The sequence below is a fragment of the Hordeum vulgare genome, chromosome 7H (assembly GCF_904849725.1).
Source record: "Hordeum vulgare subsp. vulgare chromosome 7H, MorexV3_pseudomolecules_assembly, whole genome shotgun sequence".
Lineage (NCBI taxonomy): Eukaryota > Viridiplantae > Streptophyta > Magnoliopsida > Poales > Poaceae > Hordeum > Hordeum vulgare.
The window spans coordinates 575,106,553-575,134,308 of NC_058524.1; the positions used below are offsets into that span (position 1 = coordinate 575,106,553).

Here is a 27,756-nt window from a genome sequence, read left to right on the forward strand (position 1 = left end):
AGACTTTGTAGAGATTTTACTATAGACTGGAGTACATACGGAGCAAAATGGGTGAATCTATACTCTATAGTATGTCTATATACATCCGTATATATAGTTTATAGTAGAATCTCTAAAAGGTCTTATATTTAGAAACTGAGGGAGTATCAGTTTTGGTTTGCAAACAGTTGTTCCCATGTCCCTACAAAAGGACATGCGAATAACATGTCCCAAACATGAGCAACCCAGGCTAAACTTCACTAAGAACTGGCTACAATAGTAACAGAAAAACATGGAACATTGTACGTTTGAATTACAATGTAGCTGGATACCACACAGATGTTTATTTTCACTCCACAAAACTGGTCTTGATATCTCGAATATGTACACTACCTGAGCCGTAAAAAGCCCATCCTCACTCACGTTTTTTTAGTTATATATTCTACTGATGTTCTCCATCATATCAAACCTCCGGGTCTAGAATGATTCGAACTCTAGTCGACATTGGAGCTGAACTCGTTATGGTTATGTCTATTGTCCTGCTTGATTGGTCCATGTATGTCGACGCCGTGTCTCTGTCGGCGCACTCGTGCATCAGTGCAGCGGGCTGCTTAGGCTCTATCGGTAAGCTTATTATGTTTTCAGAGTTCAGCATTGCAGCAACATCTGTCATGGCGGGCCGATCTGCAGGGTCTTCCTGAGCACAAAGCAGTGCCACCTGAGCACATCTCTTTATCTCAGCGACTTCATATCCGTCCCCTAACAGCGGATCCACAAGCTCATGCAACCTTTGTTCCTTCCACATACGCCAGGCCTGAAATAGTTTTCAACAAACTTGACATGAAGAACTGCAGCGCAAAAGAAGGAAAATAATCTGGCAACAAAAGTAAACATCTCGTGAATGTGAACTACAAGAAATCTTGCTTGAAACATATGTTCAGTTCACTCACATCTCGTACAAGATCACCAACTGTATCCCCTCGCTTGTCGAGTATGGTATTCTTTCGTCCACTAATAATCACCAGAACCAAAACGCCAAAGCTGAACACATCTGTCTTCATCGAGTAAACTCCTCGAGATGCATACTCCGGAGCTTTGTAACCACTGAAAAGTCAAACAAAAGATATCGAAATTGTGAGATTAGAACATCTAAACTTTGGATTGATATAACAGGCAGCTCATACCTGGTTCCCACCACTCTACTCGTACGCTCTTCTGCTACGTCTGAACTCAGTGCTCTAGCTGATCCAAAATCAGCAATCTTTGGGATCATGTTACAATCCAAGAGGACATTATGTGGTTTCAAATCTCTGTGGACAAGCCAGAACATGGAGTGCTTATGCAGGTAAACAATTCCCTCGGTTAACCCTGTAATTATCTTGAATCGCTTAGACCAGTTTAGCAATGGACCTTTTGTTCTGTCTGCAAAATGTTTGAAGAATGGTTATCTTTCGGAATTATTTCTTCTGCTCTGAACCAAACTATAATAGTTTCAAATCAATTATCATGTGGAACTAGGGTTACTTTAGCCTTGATTTAATTGTAGTCGGTTTGCATTCGTGCATGTAAATACTTGGAATTAAACGAGGCGCGCTTGGAAATAACTTACAGTAGTGTAAACTTACCACATAGGTAACGATCCAAGGAACCATTTTGCATGAACTCATACACTAGAATCCTTTCTTTCCCATGGATGCACCACCCCAATAACCTAATCACATTGGCATGCTTAAGCTTTGCAAGCTGCAATTCACTGTTGACTTCAAGCATTGCTGCGTGCTCATCAGCTCTTTTGATGGCAACATTAAGTCCACCAGGCAACTGGCCCTGCAATTTTTACCAAGGGAGTTAAAATTAACTTTCCCTAAGCGGAAACCTACGCTTTATTAGGAAGACAAGGGGGATATGCATTCACTTTGTTAACTTGTTTCTATGTTGGCTTACCTTGTACACCCTCCCAAATCCTCCCCATCCAACTATCATCTTCTCTGAGAAATTGTCTGTAGCATCCATGATCTGAAAGAAATCAAACCTTTTGAATCCCGCACAAGCCTTTTCCATACGGGTACAAAGCTCCACAAGTTCTTCAATGTCAACAATATTCTGTTCTCGCAGGTCCACTTTTCCTGACTCACAGATAATCCTTCCTTGTCACAACTGGGAATTTAACGAACATTGACACTACTAAAAGTACAAAAATATTGAGAAAATGCTCCAGTTTGTTTGTGTTTCATGTGGTTACTAATGGAGTAAGTATGTGCTAAAGGAATTTCTCAAGTACAGAACTCTATGTTCGGTAGTTTGAAGTCCTTCTTTTGTATCATACATGGCGTGCTTATTAACTTCTATGTGGTGACACAATATTTATTCATGAAAAAGTATGCATGTGTAACAAAAGTAATATGAAAATCATTCATATGGATACTTTGACATGAAACTTCAGCCTATTAGTTTCCATATATCTGAGTCCATGATTGACGGCATTAGGAAATTCCCTGAAGTAAATGCTTACCTACAAATGGTTGTTCTCCAACATCGCAGAGTTCAGTAGCTCCTTGAATGCGTATTTTGGTGAACTCCAAAGGTTTTCTTGGAAACCTAAATGTAGGAAAATCTCATCATTCTTGTGCCACCCATCTGGTTTCAACGGATGCATAAGAAGTGGGAATCTTCATGCATTTGAGTCTCTATAACTGAACTTGTGGCACAGATACATAACTTGAGCATGACACTGACTCAGCAAGTAAAGAACATGCTTATTGACCAAGATACATGACACTGAATACGTCAAATCATTGTGTATATTAAGTCAAACAAATTCATTGATCTGACCTGATGTCACGATTTGAACCATCTGTGACTACAGTGAGCACCCCCTCATCAGCCTGCAAGACAATAGCACAGGTTGTATGACCGAGCTTAGCTGTAGCCTTAATACAAAGCTGAAACACCCTACGGAATCAGAATTGTACTCGTATATTCATATCGAATTGTCGAATTGTCAAGCCCAAACACGCGTACCTGGACACGGCGTGTGTTTGTCGAATTGTCGACGAGGGAGATGAGCGGGATGAGGCGGATGAACATGTCGATCTCGTGCTGCGCGGCGCGGAACTCGTCGGCCATCCGTGCGCCCAGGAGCAGGCGACGGAGATAGCCGCAGTCCTGGCACGCCGTAACGAGCGCGTAGCACCGCCGCAGCGCGGCGCGGAGCTGCTCCAGCGGCCGCCTGGTGGCCTCCCGCCGCATCAGCTCCGCGAGCTCGAGCTCCCTCAGCAGGCCGCCGACGAGCTCCACGTGCTGCGCGAGCCACACGCAGGCGTCTCGGTGGCGGCGCGCCACCAGGGCGGCCTGCACGACCATGGAGACCAGGCCGAGCGCGTCCACGCCCACCAGCTGCGCCATCGTGGAGGCTTGCCCCAGCGCGCCCCACAGGCTGCTCGACGGGCTGTCCCATGCGCTCGCCATGCTCGCTGCCGCCATTGACGGGCGCGCGCGAGGGTGCGGGTGCCGGGTGCGACACGTATCTATCGGTGGAGTGGGCCGGCGGCGACTTTGACCAGGAACATCTTCAACATTCCCACAAAAACTGTTTACGCGTTAAAATATTTGTTTTTTTAGATGTCGGACAGCTTCAGCCTTCAATTACTGTAAAATTGTACATGCCCTGAAAAGTTTTAAGCATACGCTATAGAGCATTATTGCGAGCAGTATGGACGTGTTTGGTTGCTTTCGGTTACAGTACCTGCGTTGCATACTCATCTTCAGCCAGCCCGGTTCTTCATATGCAACCTCATATGCAGCAGATGCAACCTGTTTGGTTGCCTGCATCGCATGAAGAGGCACTTACCCCTGTTGTTTGGTTGTCGTTTTATGCATAGGGTGTGGACAGATGCAAACTTCAGTTGTTTGGTTGCAAACAACGTTTGTGTTCTGCTTACCCCATTCAAATGTGGTGTCCTTATCACCACATGATCAACACAAAAGCAAGCACAATCTACTTAAAATTAACAACAAACAACTTAGATTAAATAAAGCAAACAACGGAAATGACAGCAACAACAAACTTAGATTAACAACAGGGGCATCCTCCTTCCCTGCTCCACGCCAGGGTGCCGCTCCTCACCAAAATATTAACAAGTTCATAGCACAAGTATCATAAGTTCTATGGTATCCTCCATGGATTCTATGAGATTTTCCTCTTGACGCAAACCCATGAAAACATACATGACCCCACATAAAACTTTTATGTAAAACATGGTTAGTACACAGAGCGTAATGGAAAATTCTTACCATACCATGGGATCACTTGATCCCTCTCGGTACATCTTGTGTGCTTTGTGTGTTGATCAACTTCGTTCACTCTTTGACTTAGTCCTGATCAACCTTGTATCTTATCTTCTCTCTTCATAAAGATGATGTCATGAAGGTAAACATGAATGTTCACACAACTAAGCGACAACATCGCTCCTGTCAGGCGCCTATTGGAATTTCAAAACTGTTCCCATTTTCAAAAGAATTTCTTCACAACATTCAAAGTGTTCGGGAAAATCCAGAACACCTTAAGATTTCAATTTTTTTTGCATTTTTGAAACATGTTTTTAAATTAAAAAAATCTGTTCCTCTTCTCTGAAAATGTTTGTTTTCATAATTTTGTTCTTTCTTTTCAAAAAACAAATCATGTTTTGACATTCTGAACAATTTTCGGAAGACACAAACATTTTTTGAAGTTACCTTACAGTTTTTGAAAATGCGAATATTTGTCAATTTATGAACAAAATTTGAAATTAACAATTTTTTTTGAATTTTTGAACAAAATTATGGAAGCGCGACCATTTTTTGAAAAATGAAGAAGAAACATAACAGGAAAACAAAAATAGATAAATAAAAAATAAACTACGGAAAAAAGACCCGTTCCCAAAGCGTGCGTAAAATCTTCCTAAAATTCGCAGCCTATCCGTTACTTAAAGCATCAAGCTTTAGAACTTTCACTAAAGGCAGGTACTCCCAGTGGTTATGCACGCTCTTTATTTTGTAGGCGGTCGCGTGTTTGATTCCCGGCTAGTGTGAGCTGCCCTTCACCAACGGCATACGTTTTACATACAGAAGTACGTACAAATTATCAAGGTTCATATTGTCCTTTGTACGTTTTTGTGAGGGGGTTGTATCGAAGCGGGACTCATTTTCACTTCTAATCCAGGACTTCCTTCTTTAATCTACAGGCAGCGCATTTTTTTTTAGATCCTGATGTCTTACAAAACATCTTAACCAGCTTGCAAAGATTCCAAGATCCCTATCTGCGTAGAAAATAGGAACAACAAAATATGAAACATTGTAGGTTTGAATTACAATGTAGCTGATGGAAAAACCAGTCTGGTAGCTGGTACCAACCACAGACACATTTTTATTTTCACTCCACAAAACTGGTCTTGATATCTTGAATATCTACATTACCTGAGCATAAAAGGCACATCATCCTTACTCACATTCTAATTATATACTCCCTCTGTCCGAAAATAAGTGACTCAAAAATGACTCAACTTTGCACTAAAGTTAGTGCAAAGTTGAGCCACTTTCGAGTCACTTATTTTGGGACGGAGGGAGTACTTCAGATGGTAGTACAAAATGTTCATCATATCAAACCTCCGGGTCTAGAATGATTCGAACTCTAGTCGACATTGGAGCTGAACTTGTTATGGTTATGTCTATTGTCCTGCTTGATTGGCCCGTGTACGTCGATGTCGTGTCTCTGTCGGCACACCCATGGATCAGCGCAGATGGCTGCTTAGGCTCCATTGGTAAGCTTATGTTTTCAGAGTTCAGCATTGCAGCAACATCTGTCATGGCGGGCCGATCTGCTGGATCTTCCTGAGCACAAAGCAGTGCCACTTGAGTACATCTTGTTATCTCAGAGACTTCATATCCGTCTCCTAACAACGGATCCACAAGCTCATGCAACCTTTGGTCCTTCCACATATGCCAGGCCTGAAATATATAATACATTTGACTTTAAAGAGATGCAATGTAACTTATATGGGCCAGGTATTAAAATAAATCTTGCTTTTGCACCCCCTATTAGAACAGTTCACAACTTTTGATGCCAAGCAATGGTATAGGTTAGAACTCACCACTTCAGTAAAAAAAATACAGTAAGTCTATTTTCTACTCCCTCCGTCCCAAAATAAGTAACTCATATTTGCACTAACTTTAGTACAAAGTTGAGTCATTTTTGAGTCACTTATTTTGAGACGGAGGGAGTAATACTGAGAGCGGAGAAAAAATGTTGCTTGAAATGTATGTTTTCACTCACATCTCGTACGAGATCACCAACAGTATCCCCTTGCTTGTTGAGTATGGTATTCTTTCGGCCACTAATGATCACCAGAACCAAGACGCCAAAACTGAACACATCTGTCTTCAGCGAGTAAACTCCTCGAGATGCATACTCTGGAGCTTTGTAACCACTGAAAAGTGAAACAAAAGATGCCAAAACTGTAAGATTAGACCATCTGAAAACAAATGATGGGAATCTGTGATAATTGATACCGTATGCAGCTGATACCTGGTTCCCACGACCCTACTCGTGTGCTCTTCTGCTACATCTGAACTCAGTGTCCTAGCTGATCCAAAATCAGTAATCTTCGGGCTCATGTTATAATCCAACAGGATATTATGTGGTTTCAAGTCTCTATGGACAAGCCAGGACATAGAGCCTTTATGCAGGTAAACAAGGCCCTCTGTTAACCCTGTAATTATCTTGAATCGCTTAGACCAGTCTAGCAATTGCCCTTTTGTTCTGTCTGCAAAAGATAATCAAATTGCATCTTCTATCAACTGTTGACGTATTGCTCTGAACCAAACTAGAATAGCCTTTATGATTGGAGCATCAAAGAATCAGGTGAAAACTAGATCTGTTGTAGCCTTCCATTTAACTGTAGATGTTTTGAATTCATGCACACTTATACTAGGAATTAAAGGAGGTGTGCTTGAAAAATATCTCTGATAATATGAAAAATGTACCTGATATGTAATGGTCCAAGGATCCATTTTGCATGAACTCATATACTAGGATCCTTTCTTTCCCATGAATGCACCACCCCAGCAACCTAATCAGATTAGTATGCTGAAGCTTGGCAAGCTGCAATTCACTGTCGAAATCAAATATCGTTGCATGCTCATCAAGTCTTTTGATGGCAATCATAAGTCCATTGGGTAACTGACCCTGCAATGGTTACTAAGGGAGTTCAAATAACATTCTATCAACAGAAATCAGTTGGTTATCAGGAAGACAAGGAGGACAGGTATTCACTTTGTTAGTTACTTTGGATATTGGCACATATTTACCTTATAAACTGTACCGAACCCACCAAACCCAAGTATTCTCCTCTCTGAGAAATTGTCTGTAGCATCCACGATCTGAAAGAAGTTGAACTTCGCAAATCCCACACAAGTTTCCTCAATACGGGTACAAAGCTTAGCAAGTTCTTCAATGTTGAAGATTTTTTGTTCTTGCAGGTCAACTTTTCCTGATTCATAGGATAATCTATCAATGTCACTGACGGGATTGCGAAAAGCATTTACATGACTAAGAGAATACACAATTATTCAGAGCATGCCTCAGTTTGTTTTTTCTATCGATCATCAACTTATCCTAATTAGGGACTTCCCATCATATGAAAACAAATGGAGATTATGATAGACGAAGTCATGCAAGATATTGATGATGTTGTTATCATTATTTCATTTGGTTAATAACAGAGCAAATATGTGATGAATGTTTGTTTCCACTAGCCAGTGCTCTCACCATGACATCTCTTTATTACTGTAACTTAAAATTTGGACACAGTACAATTTTATGCGGTGACACAATGTTTGTCTTGAACAAGTATGCATGTATATATATCCAACAAACATGAGCAGTAAGGTATGGCAGCAGCACAGACATAACAAAGCGATTCAAAATCCTTGAAACAAATAACATTGGCATGAAACTTCACTCTACTAATTTCCACAGGTAAGTTCATGCTTAAGCCCATTAGGAAATTCATAAATAACTACTTACCTACAGATGGTTTTTCTCCAACAATGCAAAGTTCAGCAGCTCCTTGAACCCGTATTTCGGAGAAGTCCAAAGCTCTTGCTGGAGATGGTTTCAACAGACTCCTAAAAGGTGGCAAATTTCATACATCTGAGTCTGTATAACTTATTAAATTATGGCAGGGCTACATAAGTTGACTTCACAAAGATTCAATATAAGAAGGAAAAAATATCCTAAAAAGGGATATAAGAAGGATGCTTAATGACAAATAAACTTGAAATTTGTCGAAACATAGTATATTTTAAGTCAAACAGCTGATAGTATTTGAAGTCAAACAAACTCATTGATCTGGTGCACAACTTAAATTTCAGACAATTAATCTACATAATTTGTGTAGGTTTGTAGCATGTAGCTCGGAACCAGATTTTAGTCTACCTATAATATGGTGAACAGTCATCTGGTTTGCACTTGTCACTTCGTCAGATAATAAGTTGTTAACATCCCACGTTATTATTTGGTAAACTTTGTCAGATAATAAGTTGTAAAAGACGCCACAAAACTTTGGAATTAAACTTGAGAAAACGATGGCTTGTTCTCTGGGTGATAAACTACATGACGAAAATTAACTGACCTGATGTGACTACTTGAATTGTCTGTGACAACACTAAGCACCCGCTCCTCGGCCTGCTAGACAAGGATCAGGATGATTAAATGGCAAATATTATATTAACGTAAAATCAACCAGCAGAGGTTCTGTGATTGAGGTGCCCTATAAACAAAATCAGAATAGCGAAAGATTGTGTAACTGGAAGTACCAAATTGCAGTCGCAATCCAATTCAGCCATAATTTTACAAATTCATATCATGCCCATGATCACTTGAACAGATCAGTTTGACGGATTTTACAAATAAAATAACTCCATAATCAGTGTTTTTCCCCAATCACATGCTACCATGGGCTTCAATTTCGATACGAACTTCCACATAAGCACCGAGAAAATTGCTACTTACTGACCAGCATCAAGCCCAAACACGCGTACCTGGACACGGCGAGTGTTTGTCGAATTGTCGACGAGGGAGATGAGCGGGATGAGGCGGATGAACATGTCGATCTCGTGCTGCGCGGCGCGGAGCTCGTCGGCCATCCGGGCTCCCAGGAGCAGGCGGCGGAGATAGCCGCAGTCCTGGCACGCGGTCACGAGCGCGTAGCACCGCCGCAGCGCGGCGCGGAGCTGCTCCAGCGGTCGCCTGGTGGCCTCCCGCCGCATCAGCTCCGCGAGCTCCAGCTCCCTCAGCAGGCCGCCGACGAGCTCCACGTGCTGCGCGAGTCGCACGCAGGCGTCCCGGTGGCGGCGCGCCGCCAGGGCGGCCTGCGCGACCATGGAGACAAGCCCCAGCGCGTCCACGCCCACCAGCTGCGCCACGTTGGAGGCCTGCCCCAGCGTGCCCCACAGGCTGCTCGAAGGGCTGTCCCATGGGCTCGCCATGCTCCCGGCTCCCCGCTCCCCCGCTCTGCGGCCTCTTCCTCTCCGGGCATCGTTGCCGCCATTGACAGGCGCGGGCGCGACACGTATCTACCGGCGGGTCTGTGTATCGCCGGCGACTTTGACTAAGCGTGGTATATGTGTGGACTTTCGTTGCATTCTAATGCCACGTTTCTTGTTTTGTCTTTTTTACTTTTAAGGACACAAATGGCCTTTGTTTTTTCGAAATGTCGCATTCGCATTCCATGGCATGACGAATAATCCACAAATCAACTTTTACCATCGTTCTTGACAAGATTCCCGGACGATGAGGTATGCAGTTTCTGTCGTGCTTTTATTTTTGGCTTTCGAATAAAATTCATTTTAAATACGTTTCATGAATTTTTAAAATAAATGTTAAGTTTTAAATCTTGAAGTTTAGTACGAGCGATTGATAAAATCATAATTTTTATGCTTGCAACAGAAAAATAAAGGGAAAACATTCCCCTCAGCCGGTTGATCCGTGCTACACATCCGTCGGACACGCTGCCGTTCGATCGAGTCGATCGAATGGCTGGCTGGGGCTATCTCTTTGTCCCACGTCCTCTCTCTCTCGAAACATCTAGAGGCAACCAATCATCCTTATCCTCACGAGAATCAACTGCTTATCCTTTCTTCTTTTCCTCCATCACATACCATCCAGCTTAAGCTCCTAGCCATGGCATAGGTTGCACCGCCAACAAGATACCGATGCCACTAGCTTCACTGTTGCAAAGGTCAAGGGCCACGCCGGAGCCTGCGACGGCGTCGAGGAGCGGGAGGAGGCGTCGGTGGAGGTGCTCCCGGAGCTCCCGCACGGAGAAGCGGTGGAGCGAGCGGGAGGAGAAGGAGTAGGAGGCGAGCTTGCATTGGAGGCTCCAGAGGCGGCCGTCGGCGAGGAAGATGCCGCGGCCGAGCAGGTCGGCGAAGGGAGCTGATGCTTCTGCAGCATGATCTTTGTTGCAAAAATTTCTTCCGCAAAAAGTACCTATGTTACACAAAGACGAAGGAAAAAATTCTGCAACAAGCAAATTGTTTCTGAAATTCGACCGTTGTTTCAGAAATTAACGGGTGCAAAATTTATTTCTCGCAACAAAGCGAAAGTTTCTACAACTCGGTCATCGTTTCAGGAATGAAAGTTTCTGCAACTCGGCCGTCGTTTCAGGAATTATAGGGTGCCCGGCTGGAGCGGATCGGACGGCTGCGCACGCGTAGATCGGGACGACTGCGCGTACATCGGACAGACCTTCAAGTGACGGATGTTTACTAAACATCCGCCGGTAGATGCGTAGCAGCCCCTAAAAATAAATGTCTTTAAAATTACTCCATTAAACTTGGTAAAAACAAGTGAAAATAGTATATTTTAGATATAAAAACATAAAATCTAACGACTGCATTGTGCTAGATCCAAGTACTCTTGCAAATTATGAGGTAATCGAACGGTTAGGCAAGGCAAGGCAGGTGAATGCGTCGCACCTGCACGCCCCTGTGAATTTGCACAAGGTTCACCAATACTTATATCTTCAACGAGGAAATAGTGTTAGGTAATAGTTTTTTATTAAAAAAACGAAGAACTCCATAAGCTCCGGACAATGCCTTCAACAAGCAGTGTAAAACGGAAAGCTAGATCTAAGGTTTTTAGAATTTAAAATTTATGCATTCAAAGAACACCACCATAGACAAAGTCTTTTATGTTCACACCATACAATTATCTAATACTCTCATATGGGGAGTCCCAATACGATGCGTGAAGTTGAAACAACAGTCCCGATTCTACACGTTTCATACATATCACGTATTCTCCAATATGACATGTCATCAACGGGAACGAAAATATAATGAAACTTGGGAGGTCTCGAACATGTTGTTACGAACCGATAAATATGGACGGTCATTAGCAAACCGTCATTAGGCTGTCATTAGTCAGTTATTAGTGTCCGTACGGACACATCCTTCCGTACAGGCACCTCTTTGTACATACGCCACTTTGATGCATCCCAAATCCTTTATAAATATGTGATTCTCATATCAATGAAAGCAAGAGAGATCATTCGTTCAATCATTTACATTCTTACACGTTATCAGCACGACTCTACCTAGAGCACATCAGAGGAGAAAAGAGGCAGAAAGGTAAGGAAAAAATGGCAAGATTGAACCTGCATGCCATTGTATCTGCTTTTGTTCGCGTCATTAGAGGCGAGATTCGTCGATCTGCAAGACGCCTCCGTGCCCGATCCCGTCACCATCGTGGTCGCCATGGTCCCCGTGGTCACCACGGCCCGTCGAGATGGTCGCACCGGCGCCTCCAGCGCCGTCCTTTGTCGCCCCTCCTATGGGTTGGCTTCTCGCTGGACCTTCGGCGCCATTCCTGGTAGAAGAAGATGACTTTGATGTCGGACTGGTTCCACCGCCAACACCGTCATACTACCGCGGCCTGCGCCAGACCGCTCCACCATTGCATCCTCAACTCCCAACGCTGACTCCATCGGACGAGGATCTGATGCACTCCTTCCCCCCTGGCTATGGCCCGGTTTCAACCATGGATTGGGAAGTGGTGCCGACGGAAGGGGAGCAGCAGTGGCTCGCCACCGCTGTGAAGAAACAGCCCACGGCTTCGGTGATGACGGACGAGACCGGCGCCCCTATCCTCGACCTCAACACAGTCGCAGGCGTGCAAATTGAGGCGGTGGCTTCGTCGTCCACATCATTGTCCGCCCCGGGACCATCAACTCCGCCCCCGCCGCCTTCCACTCCACCGCCGGAGGCCCGTCGCATCCTGCGCCGCTTTGTGGCCGCCCTGGAACGGCATCGCCCCCGCCTGAGCTCTGGATCGTGGGCCCCGGTGGGTCTCAACCTCCCCGGATACCCCATGGGAGGACCCTCCCTCTCCTGATTCGAGCCACCTCGCGACAGCGGCGATGGCTGGTGGTGGCTCGCGGCAGCGACGCTGCACGACGGCAGCAGCGATGGCTGCGTGGTGGTGGATCGGGTGTGGTGGCTGGGGCAGGGAAACCACTCGCTCGCCCCCTCCTTATCCACCCCACCGCTATTGTGTCGGTGTTGGGCTGGCCAAAGGTCACCACGGCCCAAAACAGGTCTATAGAAAAAAAAAACATCACGTACACTTACCTAAATAAAGTGGTTGCTAATGTGTTGTGTTGGTTTCATCCTAAAATAGTCCATAGCATTTGTATATTGAAAAGCAACCTATTAGATTTAGTTCAGTGTGATATATATTATTTAAACCTCTGTTTATATCCAGTCACTATTGTATTGTAAGTTTGCATATTTAGACTATGTATCATCTAAAATAAAGTCTCAAACTATGTGTACATATTCTATATGATTGCCTCAACATTTTTTAGAATATGTAATTCTTAAGTACAACAATTTATTTTTATTCAAATTTTAGGATCACAAGGTAGATGAGTCATCTACTACACTTTGCAAATTATTCTCATCACTGCAAGATCTAAATTTTGCCTCCATTCTTTTAGCAAAATGACTATCTTCGAGTGCTCTTCGAATATGCAAATTGATGTGACTACCTCAAATTTTTGCAAATCATAAGGTAATTGTGTGATCTACTGCATAATTTGTAGATTATCCACTCTTGCTATAAGGTCTACATCTAGTCTTTTGACAAGATGACTACCTTCAAAGTGTTTTTGTAAAAATGTAGTATGACACAAGATAATGGGCATATGAAGATCTACTGGTCAAAACAAGATTATGCTCTCCATTACTGTGAGATCTACACCGCAATGGTGACTATCTTTAAAGTGCCATATGCATAAAATGAGGTCTACACATATAAATATAAAGCATCAGCCATACTTGAAAGTTTTGCTTCATCGAAGCATCTGTTGTTACTTATATTTTACTCTCATAGTAAAACTAAAATTATGCATGATAATACCATGCAGGAAATGGCTGGCGTTATGAACAGAGAATTTCATAAACTTGAACTAGATGGTAGTAACTATTTACCATGGGCTATGGATGCAAAGATAGCCCTTGAAAGCCATAAACTCGGTTCCACTATCATCACACCGATTGAAGGCGTCGGAGAAATCCCCGCGGTAGCCAAATATACAACTTTAAGTTTCTTAAGGCATCATCTCCATTCAGACATAAAGTTGGAATATTTGATGGAAGAAGATCCACTAGTTTTGTGGAATTCTCTCAAGGAGAGATATGACCAACAAAGAGCAGTTATGTTGCCAGAAGCACATAGAGAATGGTCCCTCATAAGGTTCCAAGATTTCAAATCAGTGGCAGCATATAACTCTGCAGTTCACAAGGTTAACTCAAAACTAAGGTTTTGCAATCAAGCAATTTCCAAAGAAGATCTTATTGAGAAGACCTTGTGCACTTTCCACCCCTCGATGAGAGTACTACAACAGCAGCACCGTCAACAAAAATACAAAAAGTATTCTGAGCTCATATACACTTTACTTCAGGCTGAGAAACATGATGAACTTCTCATGAAGAATCATCAAGCACGCCCAACGGGCTCCATGCCAATCCCTAAAGCTCATGCTAGCACTCAGTTTACTAAAAAGTATGGGGGCAACAAAAAGAATTTCAAGAAATTCAATGAAAAGTGGAAAAGGAACAACAAGCAGAAAAGCTTTGGTCAATTTAAAGGTAAAAGTCACTTCAAAAAAGATGACCGAAACACCAACTCTGAGATTTGTGAAAGGTGTGGATGTACTAACCATCGTACTAGCAAATGCCGAACTCCCAAGCATCTAGCAGATTTATACCTAAAATCCATTGGGAAAGGCAAACAAGTTCATTTTTTTGGAAAAGGAGGTTCAAACCTCCGGCCTCTACATCAGACGATGCATACGCCCATTTTTATTAGTTATTCAACATAGGTCTAACAAGAACATACATCAAACCATCTGAAGCCACCACTCGCACCTACAAAACTCGATGATGTGGAGTGGTCTCACTCCCCATATCTAAAACCGGTGTCGTCACCGATACATCCACATAACATATCGAAACCCACAGCAGGTGCAGCAGACCTAAAGCGTACACCACATGCACACGTTTTAGATGCCGCTGTCATCATCAGGACGCTAACCCATCTTCAGGAGAGAGATCTATATCATCCTTGCCAGTCCGTACATCCGTCGACGCCACCACGACTCGTCAGTCCACACGCGAAGATTCTAGAAGATCTGTCGTGCGTAGCACCTGCCGACCAGGCATGACACAGCGTAGCACCTGTCGGCCAGGCATGACTTGACATCTCCACCAAAAGCTCCATGCAAGATGATCGACGCCGCCATGGCGCCAAACAGCGCCACCGCCCTACGCTCATTCGTCCATACACGAAGATTCTAGAAGAACTGTCGTGCGTAGCACCTACCAACCATGTATGACTCAGCGTAGCACCTTGTGACAGCCCAAGACCGATGTTCCAGAAGATTCCTCTTTATTTCCGTTTCCGTCGTGTGTTTAGTTTTATTCGTTGCATCGTCATGTAGTTGCATCATCGCATCATGCATGGCATCATGTCAACTGTGTTTTGTCGGTGTTGCTTGTGAGTGCTTTGTGAGTGTGGCGTTGTTCATTGGCGTGATGAGAGTGGGTGCAACAGAGCCGCTTCAAACCCGGTTGCACCGAGGACCTAAAACCTTCTCTCCCCTCCTCTCCCCTCTTATTTCGTTTTTTTGTGGTTTTGTTGAAGTCTTCGTTTAAACCCCTAGTTAAAAAGGTTCGCTTTCTTTTAAAGAAAATCATTTTATTAAATGTGGGGGCAACCCCTTGGATTTCCTTCAATTCTCCTTTTGTCTATTTTCAAAATAGAATCTCATTTTTTTATTTATAAAAGGAGTTTTATTTTATTCTTTAAATAAAAGGGGTGTGATTTTATTCTTTTGTAAAAAAGGGTTTTATTTTAATTCTTCAAAAGGTTTTATTTTTTATTCGTTAAAAATGCCCAATCTATTTTATAGTTGGGTATATTTTTAAAGGAGTTAAAAGTGCATTTTTTTAATTTTTTTTAAAACCCTTTTTCTTTTGTTTTGTTGTCTGATTTTTTTTAAAGGGAGCAATAGGGAGAGAGGAAGAGGCCTGCCAAGGCCCAACCGGCCAAGGCCCAAGCCTCCTCCCCCTGCCCTAGCGACCACCCCAGCGTCGTTCTCCCCCGCAGCGCCGTCAACCTCCCCTCGCCCTCGCTCTCGTTCGTGCTCCCAGCGCCCCTCTCGCGACAGCCCGGCCTCCTCCTCCTGAGCCCGTCCCGCCGCCAGCTCCCTCCGCCTTGCCGGTCTCTCCCCGCCGCTCTGGCCTTCTGCGCCGCGCATCGCCCCGTGCCCAGCCGTCACCCGCGCCGTCTCGCCGCCTCCATGGCCTCGGCCTCGCCCTCGCCGGCGCTCACCCGCAGCCCCCTGTGCCCGCGCAGCCGCCGAGCCCGGCTCGCCTCCGTTGCCCTCACCAGTGTCCGACCTCGCCGCGCCGCCTCGTGCGCCAGCCCCGCGCGTCACCGCGCCATGGCGTCGCCCCTGCTTCCTCTCGCGCCAACAACCGGTCGCCCCGCCGGCCGCCTCCTCTGCGTGGCCGTCTCCCGCGCCTCGCCGTTCGCCCCGCCGCCGGTTCAGCGCATGCTGCTGCTCGCCGGGCGCCAGCCGCGCGCCGAGCCGCTCCTCCAAGGCCGGCCTCCTGCTTGCTGCTCGCCGGCGCCGCCTGTAGCGATGCCGTGATGCTATTGCCTTTTTCTGTTGCCTGAGTTGTTGCTGTTGTTGTGCGTGCCTGTCGCTGCCTGAAGATTGTTGCGTGCTGCTTTGCTGCTGCCCAAGCCGATGGGCCGCTGGTGCCTTGCTGTTGCTGTTTGAGCTGTTGTAGTTGCTGGCCGATGCATGGTGCTGCTGTAGCTGCTTGCGTGCTTGTTGCCTGATGCTTTGCAAGCTACTTTGCTGCTAATACTAGCCGATGCTAGTTTGCCTTGCTGCTGCCACATGCTGTTGCTGCCGCCTGATGCCGATTGATGTAGGTTGCTCTGCTTGATGCCGTTGCTATGTTCTTGCTAGTTGCTAGGCTTGCTGATAGATGCTAGCGATGTCGTAGCTGCTGTAGTCGTGTTGCCGTTGTCGCTGGTTGCCGTCGCCGCGTGCACCATCCCCACCTGCCGTGAGCCTCGACAAATTCGCGAGTACAACGTCGTCCTCGACGACCCCGACCATCTTCGGAAAAACGAGTTCGACTACCGTCGCCGAAGACCGTGAACCACGACGCCGAGCGAACGACTACCGTCGACGAGACCGTGTACGACTACTTCCACGACTTCCACGACGACCGTTGGTCTCCTTCTCCGAATCGAACCGCTCCGATGTGCACACTCCGAAGGTATAACGTTGAGACGTTGTCGTGTACCGTGTACAAGTGATGTATGAATATATGAATGTATGCACCGTATGTTGCCCGTTGGCGAGATAACCCCGATGTCCATAATTACTTCAATACTAGTAGTGGAGAGATAACCCCGATGTCCCCAGTACTGGTGCAGATTGTTCGGGAGTACTGCCATACTTTGTATCGTTGTGATCACGAGGGTCTGTTGTAGATGAAGGTCCGAGATTCTGGTTGTGTGTTGACGGATGTGATACAGGTGACGGGTTAGTATAGGAGTTGTGTGTTATTACTCCTTGTATCCGTGTACCAGATTGCATGATCAGATATTTCGGGAATTCATAGGTGGGAATTCAAGTAGTTGCTTACAGGACAATCTTCCAACAAATGCATGATGTTAGGTTGGCGTTCGACATCTAGTGGATTCGTTTGTTCACGATCGACTTACAGCGGTACACGTTGTGTCTTAAAGAGTCCTTGTAGCTTGCTACGACTCGGGGACGCTTCGTATGTTGGGTGCACTGCCTTGCACTTGATGGCTACTGTAAGGATCGAGCCCGTGCGATCCTGTCCACGAAAATATGGGACGAAATCTTTCTCATGAGTTTGTTCTGGCTTGTTTCATAAGCCTCTCCCTTTGTTTTGTTTTAATATGGTAATTCAAGTTGCTTCGATGTCAAGTGGTGATTTCAGATCTTTCTTAAGAGGTGTTCTCATATTTTTATGTGAATGCTAATTCTTTTGCTCAATCAGTTGTCTTATCAATTCTTGTCAACCGGAGTCATCGTATCAATTCCATTTTACCGGTGTGTTTATCTCCAAGTGGATTCAATCCTCCCCAATTCTTGCAGATCTTTCTCTCATTTATTCCGGAGTTCATCTCATCTGTCCCGAGTTGTCTTTGTTTTTTTCCCCGCCCTCCCGCCCTTTTTCTTCGGTGATTGGTTTTCATCCAAGTGCATTCATTTCATTGTGCTTCCGATGTCTGTTCTTTTCTCTCTTACCCGGTGATTCATTGTGAAGATTCTCAGGAGCTTCATGTTCATCTTTGTTCATTCTTGTCATCCTTACCGGTGAATTCAGTTCAGCTATCCGTGTTCATCATATCCTAATTATCCTTGTAATTCTTTTTCATGTTGGAGATTCTTTTCAGCCTATGTTGTTCTTTTATTACTCTCTTTTCGATCCGGAGCGTTGAAGTTACCTCAGTAATTCTTGTTTTTAATCTTTTCAATTATTTCCAGGTGCTCAACCTCATCTAGTTTTCTTTTTACCGGTGCTATATCAATCCTTCTAGCAATCTTTTGATGGTGGTTTCTTTGAGTGGGCCCATAACCCACAGGTTCTTTCCCAGGATCTTTCCTGGCTCTTTTAATGTTTCCTGGAGATCTCTAATTATTTCAACTATGACGTAAGTATGAATTCCATCAGTCATATTCCTTCTTCAAGATCTATTTGAATTAATTCTCTTATTTGGCTCAACCTTGCATCCTTCTTTATTCCGGAGTGTCTCATTAATTCTTGGTGGTGTTCTCCTCCTCATTCTCAGCTTGCTATCCGAAGGAGTGTTTCTCTCGGTCTTGTTCCATTCTTGTGAAGATTTTCATTTCAGCTTCGTGGCATTATCTTATTTGCTCCAATCATGAGTAATCCCTTTCGTGCTATCCGGTGCAGTTCTGAGTTGTTTTTATTTCTCGTTCCTCCGAAGGCCATCATTTTAGAAGATTCTTCGTTCTCAGCTTTCAGTTTTCATCCTCAATTCTTCTCCATTGTTGTCTCTTCGTTCGTCTCTCGTTTATTCTGGTGCCTTGTTCTAGTTTTCTCTCAGGTGGCTCATGATCTCTTCATTCTCATGTATCTCCATTCATTCATGGTTGCCTCATTATTTCAATTCTCACTGGTGTCTCCTTCAAGACTTCTTCTAGTTTGTGCTCATATCTCTCCTCAATCTTTTCAAGAAGAATAAGTTGTATGCTAAATCCGTTGCTTGTCATCAATTAAACTTGATGAAGGATAAGCATAATGTAGTTCTTATTCTTGTTCATAGTGATTTCAATTCTTCTTTCGGAGTGGCTCGTGATCTCAATTCTTTTCTCAAGTGATTATCTTTTTTTCCGAAGTTCCAAGTTCTTTTAAGTACCTCCTTGTGAGGCTTCATCTAAATCTTGGCAGGTCATAATCATATTCTTTTCTACCTTCATATCTTTGCATCATTCATTTGTATACGGAGGTCCTTCTTCGTGGTTCATCAAGGATGTGATTCATTCTCATGTGTTCTTCAAGATTCCTGTTGGAATACCTCAAGTATTCTTTCTCTTCCATTTTCGATGCATTTGTTCTTCCGTTATCCTTTGAGGTGGTATTATAGCATTCTTTTTAGTGTGGGAGCCTCGAAGAGTTTTCCTTTCAAGAATGAGATAATTAAAACTACCAATTCTATGATCATGAGATATTTCAACCCATGATTTCTTCATTGAGCTATATTGGTTTGGATTTCACCTAAAGCCTTTCCTATGGATTGTTGCTATTATGGTGCTTGTCTTTAATCCAAGTTCTCAATGTTTCCTCTTGGTGTAAGTAATTGTTCATATCTTGTTTCTCCCAATCTATCCTTGTTTCTCTTAGTGGTTGGTTGTCACCTCATATTTGTGGAGATGATTTTCATAAGCCCACTTCTATCTTGTTGTTTTCGTTGTAGGTTTTCCAACTATTACATCAATTCTCTGTCCGGAGGCTCTTGAACTCTATTGTGATAATAGTTTTCATTCTTTTCTCCATTCTCTCAATCCGTATGAGCTAGTTACTATTCTCTTGTTCCGGAGGCATTGTGATGTTGATCTTTTGGGTCTAGCTTCTTGTTCTGTCAAGATCATGGTGTTCCCTTGCTCTATTTAGTTGTTTGTTATCTATATTGTCTAATTCTCTCTTCTTATCGAATTTTTTGTCCCATTTTCCTACCGAAGTGCTGCCGAAATTTTCCGTGAATTCTTGCCTCTTTCTCATATCATTCCTCATCTCGTTGCAACCTTCAAGGATCGTTGGTTTCACTCGTTTGTCAAGAAGCGACTAAGTTTTTACCTCTTGTTCTTTCTCATCCTCTTCCCCCTTTCATTCTTGGATCTCGGGGCGAGATCCTCTTGTAGTGTAGGAGAGTTGTGACAGCCCGAGACCGATGTTCCAGAAGATTCCTCTTTATTTCCTTTTCCGTCGTGTGTTTAGTTTTATTCGTTGCATCGTCATGTAGTTGCATCATCGCATCATGCATGGCATCATGTCAACTGTGTTTTGTCGGTGTTGCTTGTGAGTGCTTTGTGAGTGTGGCGTTGTTCATTGGCGTGATGAGAGTGGGTGCAACAGAGCCGCTTCAAACCCAGTTGCACCGAGGACCTAAAACCTTATCCCCCCTCCTCTCCCCTCTTATTTCGTTTTTTGTGGTTTTGTTGAAGTCTTCGTTTAAACCCCTAGTTAAAAATGTTCGCTTTCTTTTAAAGAAAATCATTTTATTAAATATGGGGGCAACCCCTTGGATTTCCTTCAATTCTCCTTTTGTCTATTTTCAAAATAGAATCTCATTTTTTTATTTATAAAAGGAGTTTTATTTTATTCTTTATATAAAAGGGGTGTGATTTTATTCTTTTGTAAAAAAGGGTTTTATTTTAATTCTTCAAAAGGTTTTATTTTTTTTCGTTAAAAATGCCCAATCTATTTTATAGTTGGGTATATTTTTAAAGGAGTCAAAAGGGCATTTTTTTTATTTTCTTAAAAACCTTTTTCTTTTGTTTTGTTGTCTGATTTTTTTTAAAGGGAGCAATAGGGAGAGAGGAGGAGGCCTGCCAAGGCCCAGCCGGCCAAGGCCCAAGCCTCCTCCCCCTGCCCTAGCGACCACCCCAGCGTCGTTCTCCCCCGCAGCGCCGTCAACCTACCCTCGCCCTCGCTCTCGTTCGTGCTCCCAGCGCCCCTCTCGCGACAACCCGGCCTCCTCCTCCTGAGCCCGACCCGCCGCCAGCTCCCTCCGCCTTGCCGGTCTCTCCCCGCCACTGTGGCCTTCCGCGCCGCGCATCGCCCCGTGCCCAGCCGTCACCCGCGCGCCGCCTCGCCGCCTCCCTGGCCTCGGCCTCGCCCCTCGCCGGCGCTCACCCGCAGCCCCCTGTGCCCGCGCAGCCGCCGAGCCCGGCTCGCCTCCGTTGCCCTCGCCGGTGTCCGACCTCGCCACGCCGCCTCGTGCGCCAGCCCCGCGCGCCACCGCGCCATGGCGTCGCCCCTGCTTCCTCTCGCGCCAACAACCGGTCGCCCCGTCGGCCGCCTCCTCTGCGTGGCCGTCTCCCGCGCCTCGCCGTTCGCCCCGCCGCTGGTTCAGCGCATGCTGCTGCTCGCCGGGCGCCAGCCGCGCGCCGAGCCGCCCCTCCAAGCCCGGCCTCCTTCTTGCTGCTCGCCGGCGCCGCCTGTAGCGATGCCGTGATGCTGTTGCCTGAGTTGTTGATGTTGCTGTGCGTGCCTGTCACTGCCTGAAGATTGTTGCGTGCTGCTTTGCTGCTGCCCAAGCCGATGTGCCGCTGGTGCCTTGCTGTTGCTGTTTGAGCTGTTGTAGTTGCTGGCCGATGGATGGTGCTGCTATAGCTGCTTGCGTGCTTGTTGTCTGATGCTTTGCAAGCTACTTTGCTGCTAATGCTAGCCGATGCTAGTTTTCCTTGCTGTTGCCACATGTTGTTGCAGCCGCCAGATGCCGATTGATGTAGGTTGCTCTGCTTGATGCCTTTGCTATGTTGTTGCTAGTTGCTAGGCTTGCTGATAGATGCTAGCGATGTCGTAGCTGTTGTAGTCGTGTTGCCGCTGTCGCTGGTTGCCGTCGCCGCGTGCACCATCCCCACCTGCCGTGAGCCTTGACAAATTCGCGAGTACAACGTCGTCCTCGACGACCCCGACCATCTTCGGAAAAACGAGTTCGACTACCGTCGCCGAAGACCGTGAACCACGACGCCGAGCGAACGACTACCGTCGACGAGACCGTGTACGACTACTACCACGACTTCCACGACGACCGTTGGTCTCCTTGTCCGAATCGAACCGCTCCGATGTGCACGCTCCGAAGGTATAACGTTGAAACGTTGTCGTGTACCGTGTACAAGTGATGTATGAATATATGAATGTATGCACCGTATGTTGCCCGTTGGCCGCTGTCTTCTTTCGTTGTGCCTCGACACATGGGAACCCGAGATACGGGATCACCCCATCTTTATTTACCGTTCCCGCACGTGTTCCCAGTACGTTGGCACGATTGCTCGCCGAGTTGTCGTGATAGGAACGTTGCCGTGGCATCGTTTCCGTTTCGCCGCCATGGTCCCCTCTCACTCGCCGTGGCGACACCTGTTTCTTTTCCTTCTTGCCCGTGTTATGAACTCACATGCATGACGCATTCGTGGCATATACATATTGTGTTGCATGCCTCTTGTGCCGTAGCTTCGCTCTTTGCTCCGCATGTTAACCGTCTAGGATGCCATGTAGGACCATTGCTTCACCCTTGCCATGATAACAACAATTTAATATTGCCGGTAAGTAATCGGGGGTGAATTAAATAATTGATCGTGGAGTTTCGTCGATATGCAACCCGTTGCATATCGAGCTTCACTTCATGTGTAGTGTTTGCGTGAGGTGAATTGCCATGCCATCCCTTGCATCATTGAACTGATCATGCATCATACTAGGTTGTGCATATTGTTGTGCATCGTGTGGTGAATATTTATGTTGATGTTTGTTTCCGGTTTGCTCCGTCTCGATAGAGTTCCGCAAACTTGTCGGATTGTGAGGACCCGTTCGACTACGTCGGTTCGTCTGCTTCACGGAGGCATTCTTCTTCCAAGCGGGATCTCGGGCAAGATGATCATTTCCCCAGATACCATTACTATCATTGCCATGCTAGTTATTTCGATGTTGTCGTTTATGTCTCGTTGCCTACCACATGTTGAATATCAGCCTCTCAACAATGCCATGAAAACCATCAACCTGTTCAACCTAGCAAACCACTGTTTGGCTATGTTACCGCTTGCTTAACCCTGTGTTAGCGTTGCTAGTTGCAGGTGTAGTTGCTTCCATGTGATAACATGGGTTCCTTGTCTTATCACCATATTAGTGCTATTTAATTTAATGCACCTATATACTTGGTAAAAGGTGGAAGGCTCGGCCTTTCTAGCCTAGTGTTTTGTTCCAACTTTGCCCCCTTAGATTTCGGCTACCGGTGTTATGTTCCATAAACGAGCGCTCCTAACACGATCGGGGTTGTTATGGGGACCCCCATGATAATTCGTTATAGATTAAAGCTGGTCTGGCAGGGCCCAACTTTGGTACTACATTTGCCCAATAACTAATGAATTGCATAGGGAGTAATTAACCCGAGGATAATTGAATCAACCCCCGGGCCAGTGCTCCTCATGAGTGTTGGTCCAAAACAGAGCAGCTTATTAACGCTACCCGGGGCAACTCGGCGTTTGGCGTGGTAACCATCGCTCATCCGTCGTGTCCTGAGAACGGGGTACGAGACTCCTATCGGGATTGTCGACACGTTGGGCGGCCTTGCTGGATTAGTTTTACCTTTGACGGAATATCTTGTGCATCGGGATTCTGGTGATGCTTTGGGTAATCTCAGAGTTGAGGTTTTCCACTAGGGAATCCGACGAGATCGCGAGCTTCGTGATTGAGGATTTCTACGCGGCTTGTAGTAATTTGTGATGGACTAGTTGGAGCACCCCTGCAGGATTAAATCTTTTCGGAAAGCCGTGCCCGCGGTTATGTGGCAACGTGGAAACTTTGTTTAACACTGGTTCTAGATAACTTGAAGTTAACTTAATTAAAACATGCCAACTGTGTGCGTAACCGTGACTGTCTCTTTCGTGAGTTCCTTTCTCCGATCGAGGACACGGTGGGGTTATGTCTGACGTAGGTAGGTGTTCAGGATCATTCTTTTGATCATCAGTAGTTCACGTCTGTTATGCGTAGATCATCCCCCTCTTATTTCTTGTACTCGTAAGTTAGCCACCATATATATGCTTAGGCGCTGCTGCAACCTCACCACTTAACCATATCCCACCCATTAAGCTTTGCTAGTCTTGATACCTTTGGAAATGAGATTATTGAGTCCCCTGTGGCTCACAGATTACCACAACACCAGTTGCAGGTCCAGGTAAAGGTTACTTGACGCGAGCGCGTTGATTGTACATTTGGAGTTGCTTCTTCTTCTTCTTCTTCTTCTTCATCGATCTAGGATGGGTTCCAGGCCGGCAGCCTGGGATAGCAAGGATGGACGTCGTTCTTATTTTATCGTTTGTTTTCGTCTGTAGTCGGACCCTGCTCTTACTCTTGATGTTTATGTAATGTACTGATGTGACTCTGATGTAGCTTGTGGTGAGTGTAAGCCAATTCTATCATATACCTCTTCTTTTCAGTACATGTACTTGTAACGATATCCATTCTTGCGACACGACGAGATGCGTTCTATCCCTGACGAGGCCTTCGTGCCAAATTGAGGATAGGGTCGCATCTTGGGCGTGACACACCTGTCGGCCAGGCATGACTTGATAGTTTCACCAAATCTTCGGGCCAGACGAAGCCGATCCATCTCCTGGCTCTGTCATCCAGCGTTGCTCCACAAACAATGCTCCCAAGAGAGAAACGGCACCGCAGTACCGCCATCGTCCGATCTGGAAAGTCGGATCCTAGGGTTTCCCCCGAAGCAGTGCCCACCACCAGCAACTGTCCAGGACCCACATAGTGCCCACCACCACTCAGCCATCAAGGCGACGCCTTCAGGAAGGTCACGACGTCAAGGACGCCGCCGCCCATCGGAGTTAGGGTTTTCACCCAAGAGGCAGTGAGGTAGGAAGTGGAGGAGTAGACATAGACCGACGTCCCCAGGAAGAAAAACGGCTCCCTTGAGCATTGTCGTTGGCGCGACCGGCCAGGGCCGACCAATGGGTTTCCCCTTATCTGAATCTCCTCCACCAGCTTCATTCGCGACCACGTCGGCAACGCCAGGAACCCGCAGGAGAGAAGCACACCACGGGTATCTGGATCAATGAAGATCCAATCTGAACAGTGACGAGTACCACGACCCTACGCTGGCCAACGGTGTCCGGGCACCAGATCCAGAAGGATCTGACCCGAACTCGACGACGCACGCGACCACCATGTCTTTCCCCTCTCGCAGCCGACACACTGCGCCGCAAGAACGAACCCTAGTCGTTGACGCGCTCCGCACGCCCCCGCTAGGATCCACATGCAGCGCCGCCGCACCACGCGCTAGTCCGGTGCCTCCTCACGAATAGTCGTCCCGCGCCAGCCATGTCTCGTGAAGGGGAGAGGATCCCCGTCGCCGCCCCTATCGGCCAGGCTTCACCCGGCGGTGCTGCTGGCGGTGGCGAGGATGAAGGAGGACCGACGGCGGCGGCTAGGGTTACCCCCTGGTCGCCCACGGGGGCGACGGGAGAGGGTTACGGGGGAGGGGCGACGGGAAGCGGGAGCTAGGGTTACGGGAGGAGGCGACGGCTGATACGTCTCCAACGTATCTATAATTTTTTATTGTTCCATGCTATTATATTATCAACTTGGGATGTATTATATGCATTTATATGCCTTTTTATATCATTTTTGGGACTAACCTATTAACTCAGTGCCTAGTGCCAGTTTCTGTTTTTTCTGTGTTTTTGACCTTTTTCAGAAAAGAATATTAAACAGAGTCCAAACGGAATAAAACCTGCGGGATGATTTTTTCCATAACAGAAGATACGCACGAGACTTGAGAACCAAGGCATGAGGTCTCATGGCAGGTCACGAGCCCCCTAGGCGCGCCCTAGGGGGGCGCGCCTAGCAGGCTCGTGGGCCCCCCTTGCCTCCTTTGCCCTACCTCTTTCGCCTATAAATTCCCAAAAATCTCGAAACCTCCAGAGAGAGCCACGAAAATACTTTTCCGCCGCCGCAAGCTTCTGTCTCCGCAAGATCCCATCCGGGGACCGTTCTGGTGCCCTGCCGGATGGGGGTTCGGACACGGAGGGCTTCTTGATCAACACCATTGCCTCTCCGATGATGCGTGAGTAGTACACCATAGACCTTCGGGTCCATAGCTAGTAGCTAGATGGCTTCTTCTCTCTCTTGGATCTTCAATACAAAGTTCTCCATGATCTTCATGGAGATCTATCCGATGTAACTTTCTTTTGCGGTGTGTTTGTCGAGATCCGGTGAATTGTGGATTTATGATCAGATTATCTATGAATATTATTTGAGTCTCCTCTGATTTCTTATATGCATGATTTCGTATCCTTGTAATTCTCTTCGAGTTATGGGTTTTGTTTGGCCAACTTGATCTATAATTCTTGCAATGGGAGAAGTGCTTGGTTTTGGTTCATACCGTGTGGTGTCCTCACCTAGTGACAGAAAGGGTAGCGAGGCACGCATCGTGTTGTTTCCATCAAGGGTAAAAAGATGGGGTTTATATCATATTGCATGAATTTATCCATCTACATCATGTCATCTTGCCTAAGGCATTACTCCGTTTGTTATGAACTTAATACACTAGATGCATGCTGGATAGCGGTCGATGTGTGGAGTAATAGTAGCAGATGCAGACAGTATCGGTCTACTTGTCTCGGACGTGATGCCTATATGTATGATCATTGCCTTAGATATCGTCATGACTTTGCGCGATCCTATCAATTGCTCGACAATAATTCGTTCACCCACCATAATACTTGCTATCATGAGAGAAGCCTCTAGTGAACACTATGGCCCCGGGGTCTATTTTACACATCATACATTCAGATCTACATACAAAAATACCTTGCTGCACGTTTATTTCTATTTACCTTTCAAATCTGTCAGATCTCACCTTGCAAGTAATCGTGAAGGGATTGACAACCCCTTTATCGCGATGGGTGCAAGTTTGTTTGTTTTTGCGCAGGTTCATTGGTGCCTCATCTTGATACTCCTACTGGATTGATACCTTGGTTCTCAAACTGAGGGAAATACTTATTTCTACTTTGCTGCATCACCCTTTCCTCTTCAAGGGAAAAACCAACGCAAGCTCGAGAAGTAGCAGCTGCTCAGTGGATGGAGGCGGCGGCTAGGGTTACGCGAGGAGGAGGCGGCGGCAAACAAGTTCATGGAAAAGCAGAAGCTCACTTCAATGCTTTACAACAACAAGAAAACCTTGAAGCTGGCACTTCTCAAACCGCTCCTAAGGAAACAAGGCAGAAGGATGAAGATCTTCTTGATGTTGACAACATGATGGTGGAATACACCCAAGACGCATATGGAGATCTCATATAATCCCCACATCACTCATTTGATGTTATCAACTATTTTATTGTAATAATGGATGTTATAATTTGTATAACTCTAAGTAGAATAAAGTCCTACGGACCAATCGTCATAATGTCATATTTATATTTGCAACTATAATATGAATACTTTGTATATATATATATATTTATATGTGAGTAATATGAATAAAGTTTCATCCTAAAATATTCTCTTACTCTATATAGATTTTACGGGAAAAATAATCCAATGGAAGAAGAATTATGTGTGGTGGACAGTTGTACCACTAACACAATATTAAGGGAAATAAAATATTTCCAAACTCTAACTAAGAGAAAAGAGAATATTTTGACCATCGCCGGTCGCGATGTGTCGATTATTGGTTCACGACGAGCCACACTCGTTCTACCTATGGGTACTACAATTGTAATTGATAATGCACTCGTGTATCGTGAATCTACATGCACCCTTCTAAGTTTCAAAGACCTCAGATCAAATAATTTTCATCTAGAAACAATTTCTGAAAATCATTCTGAATATTTTCTTTTAACAAAGATCAATGGGTGTGAGAAA

At 45.5% G+C, this 27,756-nt stretch overlaps 2 protein-coding genes across 3 annotated transcripts; both read right to left on the minus strand.

Moving 5' to 3' along the window:
* Positions 1 to 235: 235 nt before the first annotated feature.
* LOC123409994 (putative cysteine-rich receptor-like protein kinase 20) lies at positions 236 to 3,477 on the minus strand. The gene is made up of 8 exons (XM_045102862.1): positions 3,001 to 3,477; positions 2,812 to 2,864; positions 2,492 to 2,577; positions 1,924 to 2,105; positions 1,605 to 1,806; positions 1,164 to 1,401; positions 930 to 1,083; positions 236 to 793 (listed from the first exon to the last, which is right to left on the minus strand). The coding sequence occupies exons 1-8, from the start codon at positions 3,460 to 3,462 to the stop codon at positions 443 to 445; spliced, it is 1,728 nt and encodes a 575-aa protein (XP_044958797.1). The 5' UTR covers positions 3,463 to 3,477; the 3' UTR covers positions 236 to 442.
* A 1,779-nt stretch (positions 3,478 to 5,256) lies between these two features.
* LOC123409996 (putative cysteine-rich receptor-like protein kinase 20) lies at positions 5,257 to 9,650 on the minus strand. Of its 2 annotated transcripts, none has more exons than XM_045102866.1 (8): positions 9,058 to 9,650; positions 8,649 to 8,701; positions 8,042 to 8,142; positions 7,324 to 7,505; positions 7,000 to 7,201; positions 6,542 to 6,779; positions 6,290 to 6,443; positions 5,257 to 5,964 (listed from the first exon to the last, which is right to left on the minus strand). In XM_045102866.1, the coding sequence occupies exons 1-8, from the start codon at positions 9,502 to 9,504 to the stop codon at positions 5,617 to 5,619; spliced, it is 1,725 nt and encodes a 574-aa protein (XP_044958801.1). In that variant the 5' UTR covers positions 9,505 to 9,650; the 3' UTR covers positions 5,257 to 5,616. The 2 variants fall into 2 exon arrangements, with proteins under 2 accessions (XP_044958801.1, XP_044958799.1); XM_045102864.1 differs by having other exon boundaries at positions 8,649 to 8,704.
* Positions 9,651 to 27,756: the final 18,106 nt, after the last annotated feature.